We start from the raw sequence: 21,655 nt of genomic DNA on the forward strand, positions 1-21,655 counted from the left end.
GAGAACTCAAAGTACTGTGCTCTACGCACACGAAAGGTTAGTGGCCGTGCGTTCAGAGGAACCCACAGTTCAGATGCAGACTTCCCGGGATGTCAGTGCCTCCCCAGCTTCCCAAGGAGGGCTGTGCCCACTCCCTGGCAGCAGCAGGGAGACAACTCCAGCCCCTTCCGAGCCAGCTGCAGCGTCCCACTCGTGGGACCATGGGGCCAGCAGCAAAAGCCTGATCCTGGTGGCAAGGAGTGACAAACAAGCTGAGGCTGAAGACTACAGAAAGTTAGGAAACAAGGAAAAGGAAAAAAGGCAACAAGATAAGATATACTCTAATACAACAGCGGTAAGGAGGAGAAACCTGAAAGGGAGTGGGAGAGCAGCTCAGCACTTTGGTGGTGGTTTGCCTGCTTACACAAACCCCACCCCAAGATCTCAGTTCCTCCCAAGTGTTTCTGAACTTACTCCTGCCACTCGACCAGGTGGTAGGAAGTGCCCTGGAGCTAACACACTGAAACTATTCCACATGTAACAGCTTTTGCCCACCTAGAAGGTACAAAATTAATTAAAAAACAATAAGAGTGTTGGAAAGACGTTAAAGGTGGGTTTTGTGATCAGTCAGCAGCGCATCCTGCGAACCAACACTTTCCTTCTCCTGTTTGTCCTCACCACCGATGCAGCTGCGGACTGCGAGGCCATAGGAGGAGCACAGGCACTGGGCCATCTTGGATCTGAACGAATCCTTGTGATGGCTGGTGCTTTTTGAAAGAAAAGTCCAGTGGAAATTACCACAGCTCCCTTCAGCAGCTTCACCGCTTTGAGCAAGCCCCCAAACAGCTCAGCAAGTTTATTTCATCGCTGCAGTCTCTATACAAAATCCTAACATTCACAGATCCCCGGGTTATGTTCATCCTGAAGAGAAAAACGGATAGACAGGATCCTACAGATACAGCCGGACACAGATAATCTTACATAAACAAGTAAGCTATCAGATATCTCCATGAAGCCATCCGTTAAAAAAAAAAATCTTTGGTCAAAAGCTATGGTTCTCAACAACCCTCCAAATTCGGGATCGGGATAAAAGTAATGGGTGGGAAAAGAGCATCCATGTGGCCTTAGTAAAAAGATGAAGGTCAGAGCCTGATTTTGAACAGAAAAAACGTGACACGGGAAAACCATGACGTGCCACGTCAGGCTGTGAAAACTTTGGTGCCACAGTATTAATTGATGCCAGCTTAGGATCCGCTGCTGCTGAAAGGAAGCCTCAGAAAGCCCAGGCAGCCGCAGGCAGCACTTGCAGCAGGGGGGAGCTGATGACCACCCTGGGGTGGTCCCCCAGAGAGGCTTCCCCACCCCAGCACGATCCGTGGCCTAAAGGAGGGTGTGGAAGTGTATTTCTCAGGTGGCAGGGGTTCAGGGACAGAAGCGTGAGAAAGTTCAGGAGAGCAACTCCTTTTTGGCTGTTCAGCATTGTGAATCACACCCAGTTATTGGAGGGGGGAGGGTGGGAACAGCCCCTGTCAGGCTGGAGGCCCCCTGTGCTTCGGTAGCCAATGTTTGGTGCTACCAGGCCTGCTTTCTTTAGACTTCTTCACGTACAGCTGCTGCCTCTCCCCTCTTACCTTCCCATTTCCTCAGCACCGCTTTCTGCGGTCTTCTAGTTCCTGTTTACAGTGAGAGGTTCAAGAGTTCGGTTGTTTTTTTCGGGCTCCTCAGCTCCCCACCCTTGCTCTCATCTTCACTCCTCGCACCTGATCCCCACCCATCCTCTGTGGCGCCATCCCCCCTGCTCGCTGCCTGACAAAAGCAGTGTCAAAGTCCCTAGGAGACGCCTTCGGCGCCATCTCCACATGCTGAGCCTGCTGGCGGCTCTTCACGTGTCCGAGCAGCTTCACTGCTGCAGCCCTCAGTGGCTTTTTGTTCTCTCCCCACCTGTGCCCCGATTCTCAGCAGGAAGGGCCAAGGGCTCTCAGCAGGGCTGGGGACCCCCGGGTGCTCCCTGCAGCCTCCGAGAGCTGGGTCCCCACACTGGCCTGCAGCCGCCCGCTCTCTGCCAGCTTTGGGGGACAGCCAGCAACTTATCTCCAAAAAAACACCACTGCAGAGACACAACAGCTGTCAGCCTCCTGACAGGCCGGCCACCCAGGAAGGCCACTCTGTAACGCGCCTGGAGCTCAGCTCTCCAGATCCCACTGCCAGCACGGAGCGGGCAGAGCCGTGCCTGCTGCCCCGACAGAGGCTGCGCTGCTCCTGTAACATGGGAAGAACCTGCACGTCTTGGAAGCTGTGTGACGGGGGCCGGTCATGTTAAAACCTCGCTTGCTGATTTCTACATGGCGTTTCACAACGCCTGCAGGTTTTTGCAATGCTTTCAAACGCTTTCAAACTGAAGCTGTTTTTCTGCTTCAGGGTTTCAGGTTAAAACACACCTAGAACTAAAACCCGTGAATCTTGGTTGTGTTTCAGGGCCAGAAACAGGCACACGGAAAGCTGATACTTAAAGCTCTGACAGATCAGCTAAGCTCAGAACACAACTATGGCTATTTTAATGTGTGGTGCCACACAAAAACCTACACGGGGCCAGGTGCATCCAGGAGGGATGGTGCCAGAGCTGTAACGCCAGCGCTGGGCTCTGAAGCACTCTTTATGCATCTCATGTGATCGCTTCGACCAACGTCCTTCATACCTTCAAAAACACATTTTTAGGTTCTGAAGATTAACTAAACCAGAGGATATGGGTGGAGCTCCAAGCGTCCTCCAGCTTGTGAAAACATTTGTTTCCCAAGGGTAAAGAGAAATGCACAACATGCAAAACAGGCACAGCAGGAAAACGGAAGCCGCTCTCACAGCAGTATTGATAATAGAGAATCCGACTTATCTTGAAGCAACACTAGGAAGGAAATTTCCTTTATGCGGAAGCCCCCATGACAATACTAGTAGCACATGGCAGCTTGCAAGCTCCAGCTCTGTGATTGTGATAAATCAAGGACTGACTTTGTTTAGGAGTTAGTAAATAAGCTGCAGCTTATTTCACTGAAACTCACAGAAACAGCTTTTCACTGCAACTAGCAGAAAGCAGGGCTGGAGGGGATCTCAAGCAGCCATCTAGCCCCCTCACCGTCTGAGGAGAGTCATTTCTGCCTCTGCTAATTTGATGACAAATAAAACTGATCAAAATGTTGTCAGCTTTCTGAAAGACCAGAGCCGTGTCTGTCTGAATTGCTGAATCCCTGGTTCAAGACAGCAGGAGGGGGCCACATCCTCCGTCTCCTACTGTTCCACGCGCTGAGGGAATGACAGGGCTGGGCCAGGATAATGAAGCACATCTCTTAGTAACTGCCCTGCAAAATGCATGGCTCCGAGAGCTGGCTGTGAGAGATGCGGGCTGCTCCTGCACACCAGAAAGCATTATCAGCCCGCGTCCCTTTGCACAACACCACCGCCAATTGCTCTTGTGGCAAAGGTTACCTGTGCGGCTGCTTGTTTTCTAAAAACAGCTCCAAGACAATCTGCTGCCTTCCATACCGGTCAAACCACATTTTCAACAAACTGACCTTGAATCCGCTTAGAACTGAACGGCAAACATGTTTGGCACTCACTGCTGCCAGCCCAGCACAGGTACAATGACTTGCAGTGTGCAAAAGCTACTGCCAGCACCCAGGCTGAAAAGGCCTCTGCACCCAGCCAGATTATCAGCAAAGGGAGTGCTCTGAAAGGAGCTGAAACGCTACTGAAAAACAAAACAAACAAACAAACAAAAAATAGAAATTAAAGCATAAAAGGAAAGCTGAAAGCAACAGCGAGTGTCTAGGATGGCTGCTGGGTGCTTGGTGCATGTGCAGCTGCCTGGAGAGAGTGCAGCAAATTCTCCCTGCCAAGTCCAGCCAGTGGGCAGCGCGCTCCATGCACTATCAACATTTGTGTCATACGTCAAGCAAGGCAAATTAAGGATGAATTTTAATCCTTAACTTCAAATGCTCTGTCTCCTGCAGGTTTAAGTCCTTTCTATTTTCCGTGCTGGAAGTGTTTTCCTGGCTTAAAATTATTATTTTTTCACTCTAGCAACAAACGCAGCCAGCATGCACCCTACGTGAAGCACTGCTAGGCACCCTGACTCAGAGAGCAGAGGAGAGTTGCTTCAGGCACACTACTTCTGCTGATGACATCCAATATCCACAGCGTCCCTTAATTCTCTGACCCTAGCCCAGGCTAACCATGCAAAGGGAGAAACAGAGCTTGCTTTCACAGGACGATGTAGCCATTACTGTAGGTTTTCAGGGCGCAGGATAGCGCTGCATGTTTTCTCAAAGCTGCCAGTATATGGAGTTAAGCAGCCGGTGATATTCAGTGTCACAAATTCCAGCCATGCTCAAAGGTTTTTCAACTGAGAAAGATGCCTGAGAGTCAGCTACTGGGACCAAAGCGCTGTGATCAAACAAGAATTCATCGTGAAGCAACATGCATGTGTGCACTGGGATAGCCACAATGACTGAAGGCTGCTGGTGAACGCAAAGTCATTTTTGTTTGGGCCTAATCTCCCTTGTTTCAGGTAGGCTTGGGCAAGGCTTGTACAGAACATCTCCACTGTGCAGCACTTTGGGAAAGAAACGGTGCTGGTGGCTGCTGCTCCTGGAGCACGGTGTCAGAAGGCAGAGCTGGGTGCTCAGAGCAAGGCTGGGCTCTACCAGAGCCCTGCGACCCAGGCAGGGAGCAAGGCCCCGGCTGCATTTTGCGAGCACCTGACAGCTCAGCGGGGTGGCTGGGGGCAGCGAGCTGATGCGATACTAAATATAACCCCAAGGGGAAAAAAGCACCTCTGCATATCTGTACTGGCACGGCTGAGGGGAGAAACATCTGCTTGGATAAATGATCACCAGGTGACGGCCTTTCCACACAGCTGCTGGACGTGCTGTGTCAGTACACGTGGCGATAAGAAGCCCAGGGAGAACAACACAACGAGCACTGCACACAGGCACCTGTTACACACACAGTCTACATTAAAATATGTTGGAATAGATCAATGGGAAAGAAAATGACAGAAGGAGGAGGGATCGCCCAGTGAGGAGGAATATCAGGTGTCCTTAGAGGGAAGGAAATGAAGCAAGCCTCTCTTGATGTTCAACCATCCCATGACTATTTCACCTTCAGCAGTAAGAGAATAAAACCAAAGGTGGATGCTGCTTTCCTCCAGCTGCAGATAGTGGAACAGGAGTGAAGACAGAAGTAGATAAAAATGGAAAGAAAGGGGCTGAATGTGGAAAAGAGAAGTCTGTAACAACACACACACACAGAGGCAAGGAACAACTCGGAGCAAAACCCGCAGGAAGCCAAATCCGCATCTTGTGCAAGCAGGTGGTACGTGTGGCTCCAGTGCCTCGAAACCACCAGGTAAGCTTTAGAAGAAGTACCTCCTTCACTTTTATTTTGGATAGTTTAACATGGAGAAGTGACTGCAGCTGATGACTTTGATCAAAGCAATCTGAATTTGCTATGGTTATTGGTAAAAGCAATCTTTGGTGCAACTTCCCCATTAAAAATGGTGAGATTATGGCAAAGGTTTTACATGCTGGAACATGACTTAGGCAAGAACTTGAATGCAAAGGTGAAAAATGACAAAGCAACAATGTGATTTTGCTCATGCTGCGTTCAGCTGGTGATTTGCATTAGTAGCAAAACCTTTGCTGTTTTCCGGACCCCACTGCACAGACAACATAGTGTTCACAAGTCCGGACTGTGCACAACAACCTGCTCTCTCTTACTAGGAAGCACCAGTCAGCTTCTAAATCCTATTAAATATCTACCCTTCTCTATTAAACATTGCAGCACGTGACTACTTTCACTGCTGAAAACGCTCTGAAAATAAAAAAGGGAAAGCTGCATAATGCAGCATGTGGAAAAAAACAATTCTGCTGCTTTCTCTTTGATGTCACTAAACCTCCCTTGAACAATGCACTGATGCACAAAACAATGTCCGGTAGCCAGCCAAGCATTACAGGGCCTGGAAGGGCAGGTCCCTTCATTGTCTTTATTTTTACACAGGGTCTATGGCATTTTGGTGTCAGCAGTACAAAAATAAACCCTCTAAAAGCCAGCTTTGGATCCGTGTAGGAGAATGATTACGTTCATCTGCAAAAAATTGCTGTAAAGTCTCCCACAGCATATAAGAGAAACATGAAAGTCATCTGGGTTTAACAGATTAACCTGGTAGAAGAACTCAGATTACTTTTTTTTTTTTTTTTAATTCGGAAGACAAAATTGATGTATTTAAGCAGATTCTGAGAGAATCAGTTCAGCTCTCTCTACCTTAGTACAAACCAGGGAGCTGCACATTTAACTTCAGGACAACTGCAATGCAAAATTGAGTAAATATCTCCTGCACCAGGACAGCTCCCTGCTCTGGGAAACACTGTGTCATTCACCCCATTTCCTAAACATTAACCTTCTCTTTTTTTTTTTTTTTTCCTGGTATTCTGGGATACCAACTGCCTGCTGGTTTTCCTGGATGAAACACAAAGCAGCTACAGAATGGCACCCTTCCTCGTGGATGAGGGGAACGGGTCCATGTTTCTGCGCGCTGCCCTCGGGAACACCCACACCCAGCCCTGAAGCTTCAGCCACCACCGCCCTGGCTGAAGCAGCCCCGCTCCCCTTCCCCATGTGCGTTACGAGAGAAATAGCCCAGAGGCCCAATACCTGATCTCCAAACTGTATTTAGATCAATGTGTTAAAAATGCTTTTACAGCAAAATAGCAGAAGTGGAATAAAGAAATTAACGTTGTGGCCTATGGAGCGTCCAACACGTAGTTCAAATGGAGGTCCTTTAACAAACAGCAAGAAAATACCTCAGTGTTGCTCCTATTTAAAATAAGCAACACCTTAAGGCTGATTTGATGTTAGTGTCATTTCTTCCCTTTGCATATCAGACAATTCACTTCCTTGGCAGGACTATGGAAAAAGCATTGGCCTGTCCCCAGACACTGAGATTCACACCCCACAATGGAGAGCCTGAGGTCACAGCCCTATTTCAAGCACACACAATCTTGCAGGGTCTTTGCAACTTCCTTTAAAAAACACGAGGAGCATAATGCAGGGAAACACAAGGATTTTTATGGAAGTGGGGCAGTGCTATTAGTTTTGTTTGTGCCCAGGCCACTGGCTGATTAGCAGTGGTGCACAGGCGAGGAGAAGGCTTGGCACAGAACATGCTGGGAACTCCCTAGGTCCATCCTATTTCTTTCCCTATTCTGCAAACCCAGTGGAATGACAGAGATCTTACAGTGGATTCCCACTGTAGAGGAAGAAAAACGTGGATAGGAAGTAGGGGGTTTTGCTTTTTGTTTTTACATGATTTCCCTTCTGCTGTACTCTTTTTCTTCCAGTCCTCCTCCTCCTCCTCCACTGCAGCTAACACTCTCACAACCTGCTGTATCTGCAGCCCAACTACGTGGCCAGACTGGGATCCTCCTTAGCTAGGTATTTGGAAATATGAAGTTATAATTGTGGAGCAGAGATGAGTCAGTAAGGGATGGGCATCAGGACTCCATGTTCCCGTCAAGACAGGGAAATGGACACTGAGACCCCTCCTCATAAGGAGCCAACCTGGGCACGGCAGACACCTCAGCCCAAGACCTGCTGCTGGTGCGAGGCTGAACGTGCCCACCAGGAGGGTGTCCAGACACCACAACAGGCCCCCAGAGGCTGCAGGCCATCCTTCAGGACATTCAGATCTCAGCAGCACAAGACCCTCAGCATCCCTGAACCTGCCCCTGTGTTCAGCAGGATTGTTGGACCAAATGTACTCCTAATGCCCTTTCCAACCCAAGGAAGCCCATGATTCTAAGAAGTTTGGCAATATCAAACAAACAGGCCAGTAAATGAACTGCCAGCATTCCCGTGGAATCCCACTGAAGGGTCCCAGAGAGCTGTAGGGTCTTTTCCTTCAGCTGAGGCACAGGTTGAGATGTTGTGTGGAGTGAAAGGTCAAAGCTGTGTGATGTTTTCACTATGCTTCTTCAAAAATTCGTTGCAATCAGAAAGAAGAGTAGATGAAAGAAATGCCAAACCTCTGTTGGTTTCATGTTTAAATCTAATTTCACTTCAATGACAGAAAAGCATGAATAGAAAATAAATCTATGATGAACGCATTTAATCCTTTCAAAATATTAAATCTGGGTACTAAGAGATGTTATCATTATAATTAGTTGCTGTTAAATTATAATTTTCATTATCACAGAAATATTTTAAATGGAAAAACATGTATTTAAACAACGACTGTGTTGATCAGGTATTAATAACAGTTCCCCTTTAACAGGCCAATTTTATAGCCTTACTGAACAATGCGCTTAGTTCACCCAGTTTCCATGGTCACAGAACAATCTATTATTGGTAATTGCAGGCTGCAGTGTAGAGGCAGACACACGACGCTGTGCCAGCAGGCTGCCGAAGGAAAGCAGCAGCACCACAGGTAAGCTAGGCCATGGCTCTGTGTGCTTGGGATCTAAGCTGAAACCCCAAATACACCCCCCAGGACAAAAGCAGAAGGACTATCACCAATAAAAACCCAGCAGACTACAATGACAATTACTTGTATAACTGAAGGAACCCGTGTTATTTATCACATGCAGTTATTTCTAAGAAGGGAGTTTTTAAAATGAATGAAATTTAATGAGATTTGAAACAACCTGCTAATAAGAAGCATTAGAGGAAAAACCCCTAATCTTCTCTGGCTCTAATCTGCAAATCCATCATGCAGAGCTCCAGCTGAAGTTGTCTGAGAACAGCACAACTTGGGCCTTCCCCTGTAAATTCCTGCAGAAAAGCTCCAGAACATGCAAACACAACATAAACTTTAACATACACAGACTGCAATCAGTCACTCCATGCATTAATGGTCTTCCTTATGAAATTCGTGTGGTAATTACAAAAAAAAAAATCTGTCTTTTCATGCCATACTGACTTTCTTGTGACTTCTGAGGTACAAGCAATTTGCACACAAATTCTAATTCCTCATCTCAAAATTTTCCTTGATTCCAGGTCATTTACTGATCTGCTTTTGTGGAACAATGGGGCATGTTCAAGCAAAATCATTTCAGCCTTTGGAGTTATGCAGGAGTGGGGAAAAAACAAATACTTTGCTAGTACAGAGGAACCTGCCCATAGAACAACTTTCAAAGCAGTAGCAGAAAAATGCAAAAACTCCCTTTGTTTGAAACTCTAGATTATCTCTCTGAGATTTAAAAGGTGGCGCAAATTTGAAGGAATTAGTTGAGTAAAATAATACTTTGAACGTCTTAAATATGTATCTTCGTTCAGAAACATCACTTGTTTTTCTGGTCTTGAAGTGGACTCGTGAGTCGTACTGGATCAGGAACACACTGACTGCACAACCTGAAAAGCTCTCCATGCTACAAAGGTGTGGCTTCTCTTGAAGTTATCTGTGAGAACTCCCAATAATTTACCTTTGCTTGCTTTAATTTTTAACTCAATGAGAGAATGCAACTGCCAAACATCACCAGTTCAGTGTGTGCCAGCAGTGGAAGAAGCACCCACCACCTCAACCAAAGACATTTCGTTGATGCCACTTTAGTCATGCTGTGGGGAGGTCTGCACTCCAGCTTCCCCCCCCACCAAAAAAAAAAGAAAAAAAAAAAAAAGAAGGAACTTAAGTGTTTGGGTTTTTTTGGTGCCTTGGTTTATTTATTTGGGGGCAAGCATTGCTTGCTCGTTTTGTGTATTTTTATACTCTATGAAATACAGCAATCAAGAAGAGAAACAGAGCTCAAGAACTCCTGAAAGCTGAGTGCCTGATAAATGCTCCAAGTGTCTATTACTGTGACATTAATGCCTTTATATAATTCAGGGGCCAGTTAAGCACAGAACTATGGCACGTTTGCCTTCTGCATGTGAACAGGCTCTTTGAACTCACTGTGTGCTTATACCCCCAAAATAATCTTATACACCTTCTTAGCCAAATTGCACAGAGACATGCGTACACAGGCAGTTGTGAAATAATTTAACTGATACAAAGGCTGGAAATGTCTTGAAATCCAGCAGGAGGCAAGAATTCCAGAACATGAAAATGCATTTATGCCATCTTACGCAGACCGTGTGCAATTTCTTTGAGTGTTCCCAAAATGTGAGATGTGACAGCGCAGTGCCTACAGGTCTCCAAATATACAAGTATATTTAAGCCTAACTCAAATGCACAAGAACAAGCTCCATGAACACATCTGAACCTGAAGCCCAGTGACCTGCAGCTGGTGCCCAGGAAATATATTGCAACTTGGCAACAGGAGCTAAACCAGAAGGGAAAGTTGGCTTGCACATGATGCCAAAAGGCGTTCTGGCACTAGGCAGCTCATAAGCATACGCTTGAAAACTCTGCTAGGAAATGGCTGGAGTCGGCCACGCTCATGCAGACTGGAGGAGAGGTAGAGGAGAGCCCCGTACCCAGCCCGCTGACCAGGTACTGCCGAGGTTGCACTGAGCTGGGCAGTCGTTTCAGGCTGTCAGGCAAAACACTGGGAATAAAAATTCCCCCTCAGATGCTGCTTTATTTTGTGTTGCGACAAGTGGCAGGTGCTCCTCTCTCTTCTCCTTCCCTGTGGAGCGCACCCCACCAGCATGCACGTGCACAGCCAAAGCCTTCACGTGTCAGGTGTCATTAAGCCCTGCCTGTTCTCCAGGACAACTCGAGGCTGCTTTTACTAAAAAGAAATGCGTGCAATGAGGGACCAGTGGTAACACGGCTGGCCGCAGGCACAGAGGGTGAATAAACATTTTTCTTAAGCGGCAAAGAGCATTGTCAGCTTCCACGTGCTGGCAAGGATCAGTGCAACTGCCCATTAGGAGCAACTGTTTCAGTAAAACAGATTTTTATCATGGGTATTTTATGCTATCTCCTATTAGTTATCATTATTTACTTATTAATTTTGGGGGGTGGGGAGGAGGCACAGACAGAGAAGATTCAGTAGTGTGTGAGTAGCAGTGGATTTGTCAAAAAACACGTGCTGCAGCTTCCAAGACTCCCATGGTGAACTGCCTCCATAAGGACCTAGGGGACAGCCACAAAAACCATGTCCAGGCACAACCCGCACATCAGCTGCTCCTGGAGGCTGCTGGATTACCTGGGCACCTGCAGAAGGGGCAGTGACCAGGATGTCACCTAGGGCACAATCAAGGAATTGTCTACAGGCACTGTCACTTGTCTAAAACAACTCCCTTGTGCTGGATGTGAAACCTCTCTGGTAATTAGGTGTGGCCAGGAGCACGAAATGCAACTCACGCCCTACAGGGCAAGTGAAGCCTGCTGAGACAGCAAAGGAAGGGGAGCAAATCACCTCTGAGAAAGCAAATGTGATCCCCACCATCACGAGTAAAACAGTTCCTGACACCCTTTCCTCCTCCTCTGGGCTCCAAATCAGAGCCTCAATCAACCAGACTTTGGTCACTTAACCAAAGACCCACCACATACCGCAAGGTCTCTGCAGCCCTGGCCCCTCAGTGTGGCGCAAGAGGAGAAATGCTCCCCACAGCCCTGCTTGGGGTGCTGACGCTGCTGCCCCAAGGAATTTCCTTTATTTAAGCTACTTGCGACACTGAGCACTTAAAGGTAGGGTTAGCCCAAATTATCAAACTCCCCAATGCACAAGAATAGCGCAGAGGTCACAAGTTCAGAACCAAGCCGATGTCTGACGTTTCCAGACACCTCCCTATTTATTCAGAGCTGTACTGAATCGTCATTCCGTAACGACTATGACTCATGCAATCAAAGTACAGTCACATCCGCAATTTCAGAGCAATCTCTTTCATTATATTGCCAGACAACCTGGAAAAGCTGAAAAGAGGAACACACCCTGAAAAAAAAGGCAGTTGCACTACCATAGTAAGTCTAGTTTCCCTGGAGATAACCAAGGAAAGATATTAAACGAGATGCAGAATTAATAATTACCCAAAGCAAACTGTAGTCAGTTGACTGCAGATGAGACAGCCCTGTTATCACTCTCCTGTTTTTCCTGGAACCAAATCATATTCAAAAAACTGGAAGCAGTGCCTGGGCAAAACAAACACTTGGCTTTTTTCTTTTTTTTTTTTTTGGTAAGGGGAAGGGAAAGACTGAACCCAGCTCACGGGGCCAGAGTGGAGAAGCTGAACCCCAAGAGGAGCAGTTATTTGAGATGAACGAAGGAGCAGGCCTGAATCTGAGAGACAAGGTCTCCTGAGGGAGAACTGAGCCATTGTGTGGGTTCACTGCCCTTGATGGGTCTCCCTTGGCTTAGAGCATCAGAGAAGGGGGCTTTGCAGATTGACTGGCTTCCTGGAAAGTTTGCCAAGCCCTTGAGTTAAACGTAGGTATCTTTCCTACACCAGAGGGTTTTTATCAAGAAAAATCTGGGCAGACGGCATTTATTTTGTTCAGAAAGACTCAGTCTCTTTGCAACAAGGCTCTGTTTTGTTCAATCTTCACAGACTTACAGCCACCCCTTTCTTGCGATTAGAGTCCTGTGGTAACAGATAATTTCTGTACCTTGGCACCACACTTTATTCACTCTTTTGCATGATTCTCTAGCTATTTTAGCCGAAAACTCAGTTCTGATAAAACTAAACCAGACAGACAAGGAAATCCGAAACTAACAAAACACAGCCACCCAAGCCCACACCAAGCCTCGTGAACATTCACCTTGCCACTGTGACAACAGCCAAGGCAGAGACGCTTGCAGGCTCTGCAAGGAACACCAAACTGATTCCTGCACAATGCCACCTGGGATGATACTTCTGCTTGCTAAGGCAGGGAATATACAACATTTGTAAATGAGAAATCATATTTATGACCTTCCCCTCAAGCTCAGCAGAGTTTTACTGAAAGGTGTGCAAAACTGGATATTCTACCAAAGCACAGCTCACACACAACACTGACCCTGTCAAGTGCAAGCTTGTCCTGCCGGCGTAGCTGAGCCTGCACTGCCAGGAGTTCCAGTTCTCGTTTTTTATGAACAAACCCAACTTGACTGAACATGGCATTATCTACATTTCCAGTCATCTCAGGGAAAAGGCCGCTCGCTAATGCCAGACCTTTCACAAGGCCTCTGAGAAGCCATGAACACGGCCTCTGGACTCTGCCACAATTTCTGCATGCGTGCCAGTCTGACTGCGCCTCTCCCCTCGAAAACTGAAGGGCCTTTTTCTTTAAGCTTCTTTCTACGGGAAACAGTGGGGCATTCAGCCCCGCTAGGGAGAGCGGTTAATATTAGTTTGGCTACAGTAGTTCTCTTCCAACAAAGGCGGCTCTCAGCCCGGGATACCCTCGTTCCAGCAGCAAGTGTACAAGGCCTTTGTGTTAACGTGGGCTCTCCCAGCCACTGTGACCTCAGGCTCCACATCAAAGTCACAAGCATGAGTGGTCACCATCCTGCTTGTGTTCCTTCCTCTGAAAGGGATGGAAGGATTCTGCTGCGTGCGTTTTTAGGGGCAGCCAGCGATTTTAGACTGTCCTTACACGGCCTCCTTATTTGCCTTAAGGCTATCGTGGAGGACAGCAGGGCCAGGACTGCCTCAGGTGCGAATGCCAGCCCCAGTCTGGTCTCTGCGTGACTGAAACGCGCTGGAAGGCACACCAGGAGCAAAGCCCTCCTGCCTGGAGCCAGGCAGGGAGCACAGGCCTGCTGGGGCCACAGGCCGTGCTCTCTGCCAGTGACCCTCTGAAGGGGCCAGCAGCCAGCATTAGTCCCAGCAGCCCAGCTAGCAGCTGACCTGTCTCCTTATGGCCCCTCAGGCAGGCAATGGGTTGGTACCTGCCAGCCCTGGTGCTCATTTCCACATCAAATTCCACTCGGGCTTTCTTGTGGGAAGAGCAAAGTAGACTCTAAAACGTTATTTACTTGATTCTCTGTCTTTCGCCACAGCTTTTAAATTTAAGAGACTAATTCCCAATAATTGGCTTAACAGTTTTCCCAGTCCTGTTTACTCAATAGAGATAATTCATTTTCGCATAAGGAAAAACGTCATTGTCATACTCTGCTACTGAATAGCTGATACTTAATACTTCCTGGTGTAACTGAAACAGGAATAAAAAGGTCTTCAGAGCTGTTAGCAGTCAAACACTTTGAATGAACTGGCTCACCACTGTGCAGTTACTGCAACTACTGCCATGAAATTCAGGATGCATGCATAAGCGGCAGGTACGTGCACCTTCCTGATCCCCACGCCCTGCGCTGTGGCACCACAGCAGAGTAGGTTAGCACAGGCAATAGGAAATATGGATTTTGTGAATCATGCTGCAAATCTGCTATTTGATTTTCTTCAGCTTGGCTCCTTGGCTTAGGTAGCATTTTACCCACTTTGGTTATTAAAGCATGGACCCAGGAGAAAACAAAGACAGAAAGAAAAGAAGAAAAAGAACAATCTCACAGAACAGATTTCAGAAAAAAATCAAGAATGAAATCCTATAATTGTCCTGGCTTTTAATCACCACTTCCATCTCCATCTGCAGTCTTATATACTGCCTCACTTGCCACAGAAGTTAGTGGCAAAAACCTACAATCGATTTGAGTGGGGCTCTTGTACAGAAGAAATATTTGGAATAGGACCCTGCACTCCTACGTGGTTACAACATGCCTGCGGTACACTGGGACTGTCTGGGGCATTTAGCTCATTAGACGTGCCCAGCCAGAAACACAAAAGACCAGCTCCAGTGCTAGCACAAATCGCTGTGTTTCCAGATTCCCAGAGCCACGGGGCTTTACACCAGTTAAGTACATCACACAAATCATTTCACTGTTCTAACTGGCAACAAATTGCCCTGGGGGTATTCAAAGATCACCTTACCATCACGTGTGAACGTATCTGCTTACAAGTGTTGTTTACTTCACAATTTCAGAGCCACAGAGGTACACAACAATTGCCTTTTTTTTTTTTTTTTTTTTTTTTTAATATTCCAGAGCCAGAGTTTTCTCTTTGTTTTAACATTACATTGTTTATCCAAATAGTTAGAAACAAATAATACAAATGATCTAAATAGAAAGTGAAGAGAACAGAATACAAAAAAAAAATTAAAAAAAATGGAGGCAACAGTTCAGAGTTGTGAATTTTCAGTTATTTCAGTGTGGAGCCAAATACAATTCAAACGTGTACTTTTTCAACTGGATCAACAGTGACCACATCAGCAGAAACACTCTACTCTGTGCTGTTTTAATTTGCCTTCTGCATCTCCCCAAGTTCCAAAACTCGCAACCAGAGGGACACACTTCTCAGAAATCTGAAGACGTGAAAAAGGATTCAGAGCTTTTAGAAAGAGAAAGGACTTTAGGATAAAACTGTTAACTTCAGTACCTAGGAGATTATCAAGATCTATTTTATTTCTTTAACAGTAAGAAATATTTTAGCTCTCACTTAGTCTCGAGCCACAGTAGCAGTTTATCTAGCAGAAAAGATGGAGTTGCCATTCTGTCCTCAACAGCCCTGCAAAACAGGGAAAATACACTAACATGTTAGTATTAACAAACTAATATGTTTACTGCTTACCATTTGTTCTGAAAGAAAAGCTTTGGCAAGAACTTTCTGTTGAGTTTTCCTAAAAGTCTCGCTTTTATTTTGTTTTTAATATCACAATTGGTAGAGAATCCTGGATTCTCTATCATTATCATTGCTGCCCTCTCCAGCAATGGAGAGGGCAGCAATGATAAGGCAGCCCTGACAGCCCTCTTGCTGATTCTGCATCAGTTTTGTGCCACAGCTTTCTTTCTGGTAAAGAAAGGTAAGAGGATGTGGAAAGTTTAAATTTGACTGGTTCATTTTTTGAAGAGACAAGAATCGAGTATAAGGCCTAGCAAGTAATTTGGTAAAAACGTTCCTTTTGAAAAAGAACTTGGATATGTTAGCTACAACACTTACCCAATCATTTCCTCCAAGTTAAATCCTGAAATTACACACTCAATTAGTTGGCAAGATCGCTTTTTATAACCTTTTCCTAACAACTGTCCTTTTGAAACATTTCTAGACAAAGACGACTTTCACCAATATTCAGCTACCATCTTTGTTACAGATGGCTAAAATGCCATAAAACTGAGTCTAACGTTCAAATATATTTGCAGAAAGACTTTACATCAGAAAGAATAAGGGCCCGGCTATCACAGACATGCACGCTGCATTTGCAATTGCTTAAGTCTTTGCAAATCTGATAGGGCTTCCAACTATTTAGCTCGTGCCCACATATTCACTGAAAACAGAAGACTGAAGTATGCTGTGACATGAAGATTTTGGAAGGGTTGCCGACAGCAGCAAACCAAGCAAGATTTGCCAGAAGAATATGGACATATTTGCAATTTATGTGGGTCTGAGGTGGGGGGGAGAGAGGAAACAAACACATAAACTTGACCCATTTCATCTGAAATTAAACCTTCCCCTGTTTCACCTTTAACAGGAATTGCCATGACAAGAAGTGTCAGTGACCAATTTGGTAGACAAAGTAGGATGTCCTTCAGCAATCACTGCCTGTAGCTGTGCAGGTCACTGCTAGCAAGCGACTGTGAAAGCCTTCAGCACGTAAATCTTGAAACAAGGAGAGCAGCTGCTGAAACTCTTTTCAAAGGGCACCCACGTAACTTCAGAGGATCCTGGGTGTAGCAGGAGATCTCACTACCCTAACCTAGGCTACTCCCTGAGCAACTTGGACGCACTTGTCATTTCCCAGCAGCAGCTCCCTCTTGGTCCTTGGGCACAGGCAGGGATCTGGGGATGAGACTTTCTTGCAGGAAACAAATTACATTTCCGCCTAAAATCCAACATCAGACAAACTAAACAAAATCAGAATGTACCACACAGCAGGGTACAGCACCCAGCTCCTCTGGAAGCTGGCTTTCCCCAGGCGATTTATCAGGAGCACAGATCTGGCCCGCTTCCTTCCCCTGGGAGTTCAGATTTGTGACTACCTCTGAAGTCTCACACCTCTGGCCCAGCCTTAGAGCTGAGGCGCAGCTTCCCAACTACACTGCGGGAACTGAACAAGCCACCAAGCTACTGACTGCCAGCAGCGTTAACAAACACCATGCTGTCCTGTTAGCCAGATGGGAAGGAGATCTCGAGCAGCGATGACAGCTTCTCTCGCCCCGATGGCTTCCCCTGGCACTGCCACTCAGGCGCCTTCACCTTTGCTGCAGAAGGTGATACAGCTGCAGGGATCTTGCAAATTCCTGACTTGCATCTTCCTGCCAACCCTGAAACCCCTCCAGGACCCCAGAATGTTAACGCAGCCCCTGTGGTGTCTTGGTTTGCAGTTACAGCCTATCTGTTCTGCTTGTCACGCAAGTCCTCAGCTGAACAGGATGAATTTCCTCCATGGACATACCCTGCATAAGCTACATGGCAACATGTTTTCCACAAACGAGTTTTGGGGTCCTGTCTTTACTTGCAGAGAGTTACTCCAGCCTTACAACACGATCCCTTTTTGCTGAACAACCAGCCGTGAGAACTGAAGCTCCACACCTAGGTTTAAAATGATAGCAGCCACTGATACAATCTCTTGCTTATCATTCCAGGACTGGGAGAACAAACCATAATAAGAACTAACAAAGCTTACAAAAGAAAACAGAACTTGTGAAAGCATTTTTTCTCTCCACACCTGCACTGACATTCTCCTGAGCACCAGGACTGAGTACGCTGAGGAGTCCTGCTGATGATCTGGATTTCCCCTTCTAGCCACAGCCGCTTCAACATATGCCAACCCCGTGGCCACCAGGTTCTGCTTCTCTGTTACCACACACAGGCTTCAGTGTTTCTTTTGACACCACAGCAGCCTTGATGCACTCCTAGCAGCATCTTCTGCCACCTCCTGCTTCACTTGGGCCTTTCGAGGAGAACAGCAGGGGGGCCCTGCAAGGCAACCCTGCCCAGGTGCAGTCCCACAGCTTGTGCGGGCTTCATGCCCCTGTGGCACAGGGCTGGAAAATCTGCCTGAGAGGCTCCGCCAGTCACCACCACCAAGTTTAACAGCAGTTTCCATAAAAATCGCCACTTCAAGGCACTTAACAGAGGTGTAATGTAAGAGTGCCTAAGTGGTCATTCAAATCTGCATCCGAATTTGCTTTGTTGCTAGCATTTTAGGGCAGAATTAGGTTGTCTCCTGGTTCTTCTTTTCTTCTCAAGTGAGACTTACAGTGCCAAACTGAACATATCCACTACCTTAGGAAAGATGAGATCAGAGAGGTATCCTCATTTCATTCCTGATTCACACTTCTGCTCAGTACAGGGCCTGAGCACTCGCTCTCTGTACTTTTAGTCAAAATGTGCTCTTAAAGTGCTTTTCTCAAGGAAAGTTTCCAACCTCCACTAGGCCTGAAGCACACCTTGCTACAGGCTGGTGCAAAGCCATGGATTCACATGAACACTCTCAGGAACTGTGAGAAATGAGGGGCAAATTCAGTGTGGGAAGAACAGGTGGAGTCTAAGGGACCCTGTATGGTGCCAAGCCATGCTGCCAGGGGCAAGAGGGGTGAAACACTGTTATAAAGGGGGAAAGCACAATGATAAGAAGGAAGGGAAGCTTTGAAGGTACTTTTTACCAGAGACTGAAACATGTTGTAAATGCTCTGGTCTTATTTGCTTGTACACCTTCCAACTGGTGACAGAATTGTCATTTAGGAGTCCTACATGTACTCAGCTCATCCTGGCTGGATTTAAACCTGGGATGCATGGAGCAGCCTGCCGTGCCACAAAGGGCCCTGTGATGTTACCGGAGCCCCCAACAGGAGACAGAAGTCACTTGAAATTTCTGCAACTACCAAATAATGGCTGTTAGATGCTCTCCAAACAAAGAGCTATTAATCCAAGGAAAGACACCTCTGTGTCTGTAGTTAAGCCACTCCCTTTACAGCACACAGTATTTTGTATAGTTATTTAGCATTTCAGGGAGTATCTGGTGCATAATTTAAAACATTTCCTGTACTGAAGCTCCACCCTAGCCGAGATCGTTGTCAGCACTACTTTTCAAGCCTGTCTGTCCTCTCTGCAGCATGAATAAACAGCTATGGATGGTCTACTGCAAAGTCCCTCTTTTCAGAAGAACTCCCTGCATTTTATCTCTTTCGTTACAGGAAATTGCAGTAAATTTAAGGGGAGTATTGCAATCCTCCTTCCTCCCCCCAAGTCAACACCGCATTCCACTGAAGGGAAAACTCACTTTCTGTGCTTTCAACACTGCGGTCTCCTTTCCTCTTTCAATGTGATGTAAACATACAGATAATGGATTCCTGAAGCAGTGACCCTGAAAATGATAAAATCTGCCTTCTTTAGACTGTTAACTTAACCAGCAAAGAAAGAGGCATGTGCCAGTGTTTTCTTCCCCTGTGCCACAGACTTAACACGCTCTTTTTAAAGCGAGCGCTGCAGCCCGAGATCTGACAGATGTCCAAGATAAAGCCTCTAACGTATTCCCTCGTGTGCAAATTCGGAGCCTGGATTTTCCATGCCTTGCCTGAGGAATGCCCAAGTTACCAGCGTTTAAGCTGCTGTCATTTTATCTTATTACATCCAGTACGCAGCCATTACTGCGAGCCAGTTTATGAGATAAACAAAGTAGTATGAATGAAAGATTTTTCTGCCTCCCTCCTTAAGCCAACAAATTGGAACATTCTTTGCGCTAACCAAGGCTCTTCCTCCCTCTCAGAAGGGAACCACAGGACCACGCTTGTGGCACAGACCACAGTAAAATAAGAAACTTGCACAGAAGGCATGAACTTCACTGTACTCCTGGCTTATTTACAGAGCCACATGGATGTAGAGGAGGAGGATTTTTGGCTTTGGCTAGGAATTCTTTCTGATTTTGAAACTGCAATGCCAGAGTTCATTCATCCCTGAGACCTGCCTTGCACAGGGAAGCAGCAGCGTCTGAGGCAGGGAGACACCGGGCCCAATCCTCCTCCAGGGCACTGCTGAGAGCCCAGGCTCTCAGCACAGCTCAGGGGCCTATCCTCTATCCAGCATGCCATTGCTCCCCAAACGAAACCCCTGGTTTCTCTTCCCATCAGATAGAGGAGGTAGTGGGGAGGCACTGCAGGACATCCTCTCTGTCTAGAAGCAGAATAGTACATGATAAAGAAAATGAGGAAGGTTGAATTGTGTGAATGCTTTTTGAGTGATCTACTAGCAACATGAGTTCAAGCAAATCAGCTTGTTTGGAAACGATGCAAGTGCTCCTGATTTGAAGAAATCAAGCTACCCATCTTTACAAGGTACAGGCAGGCAGTTTGGGTGCTGTACTGCAAACTGCACCCAAACAAAGCTATGATTTTACGATTAGTTTCCACAGTCACAACTGTATTTTGTTTAAGGCAAAAATAAACAGAAAGACCACTTCCTCGCTCTCCCCCTTACTGCTTAAAGTGACTTGGTCTGGTTAGTCCTCATCCGTACGGCTGAGTGGCTCAGCGTTGAACACACACTGTAACGCTGTAAAACTGAGGACACCTTCACAGGGATAAAAGTCGCACGGTACCCCCTAAAAGCACACAAAGCTTGGTGCCATAGCACTGCGTTTGGCCTCTGTTATTGTTAAAGCCTTGATGCAACGAGAACAAGCCCAGGCTAACATGTTTACGGGGATCATATCATAGCAACACTTACAAAAAAAAACAGCATGGGCTTACCTTGCAACTGCTTGAATCTTCCTTCTAACTGATTATAGTTATACGGCACCTGAGCTGCATATCCTGGGGACAAGGGCCCGGGCATACTGGTTGATTTTTGTAATTCCATTTACAGGTAACACAGGGATACGACGAACTGCAGCATAAAGAAACCACAGGTTTCTCTACCATACATCCAGGTAAATCCCAGCTTCCTCAGAAGTTTGGCTTCAGTCCCTAGAGAAAACGCTCTCACTGAGCCCTAAGCAAATAACAGCTTCGGTTCAAAATCCAGCCGTGTGGGTTGGCGGTAAGCTGTCTGTAACGGGTTCAAACTTAAAGCACCAGGAGGGTTTTTTGGTGTCTTGTTTTTTCCCCACTCCACTCCAGGCAACTCTCAAGTGCTTAAATCAGGTTTCAAACGCTTGCCCAGCACTGGAAAAGCTCAGTCAAAGAAAAGCCAGCTTGCAATTCCGCCTGCGAAAAGCAGCAGGGAGCCACGCGCTGCCGTCCTTGCCGGCGCTTGCAGGAGCCGCGCACACCTCAGACCTTTCTGCTGGTTTGTAACATAATCAGCAGCCGCCCGGGTGGAGGCTGATGTCACTTGATTACCATACGGCACTGTGGAGGAAACGAAGGCTGTACCAAGGGCGAAGGGGCGGCGGAGCAGGGGAAGAGCCAGACAGCGGGCGAAACACCCAAGCGGCTCCTTCCGCTCAGCAGCACCCGACCCGCTGCCAGAGCTGGCGGCAGGGCCTGGCCACCCTCCCCGGGGCACCTCCGCGGCCAGGGGGCCGGTGGTATCTCCCTGAACAAAGCCGGTGGAATTACAAGCTTTTGTTGAGAGCCTCATGTAACGGAAAAGTCTCAGATTACTATCGCATGAAAAGGAGGGCGCTTCTCCTCACTCATTTTCGAGACTGTTCACTTGACAAAGCAACCCGGACACAGGAGCGCTCACCCAGTATTTAGCAGCGGGCAAGGGGAGGGCTCAGAAAAGCCTGCTGTGCTTGCCACCACACCAGGAATGAGCGAAGGTGCCGGGAGCCAGG

The 21,655-nt window shown here is 46.9% G+C and overlaps 1 protein-coding gene across 3 annotated transcripts in view; it reads right to left on the minus strand.

The window, feature by feature from the left end:
* SPTBN1 (spectrin beta, non-erythrocytic 1) overlaps window positions 1-21,655 on the minus strand; it is a 135,843-nt gene that overhangs the window by 57,861 nt on the left and 56,327 nt on the right. The window contains exon 1 of one of the 3 annotated variants that reach the window (XM_082755764.1): window positions 20,625-21,289. The exons of the other annotated variants lie outside the window; for them this stretch is intronic. Coding sequence (XP_082611890.1) covers window positions 20,625-20,733 — 109 coding nt within the window. The 5' untranslated portion in view covers window positions 20,734-21,289. Of the gene's footprint in view, window positions 1-20,624; window positions 21,290-21,655 lie in introns of those variants that run through there. 3 annotated transcript variants of the gene reach the window in all.

This window comes from Aythya marila (assembly GCF_965140915.1).
Source record: "Aythya marila genome assembly, chromosome: 3".
NCBI lineage: Eukaryota > Metazoa > Chordata > Aves > Anseriformes > Anatidae > Aythya > Aythya marila.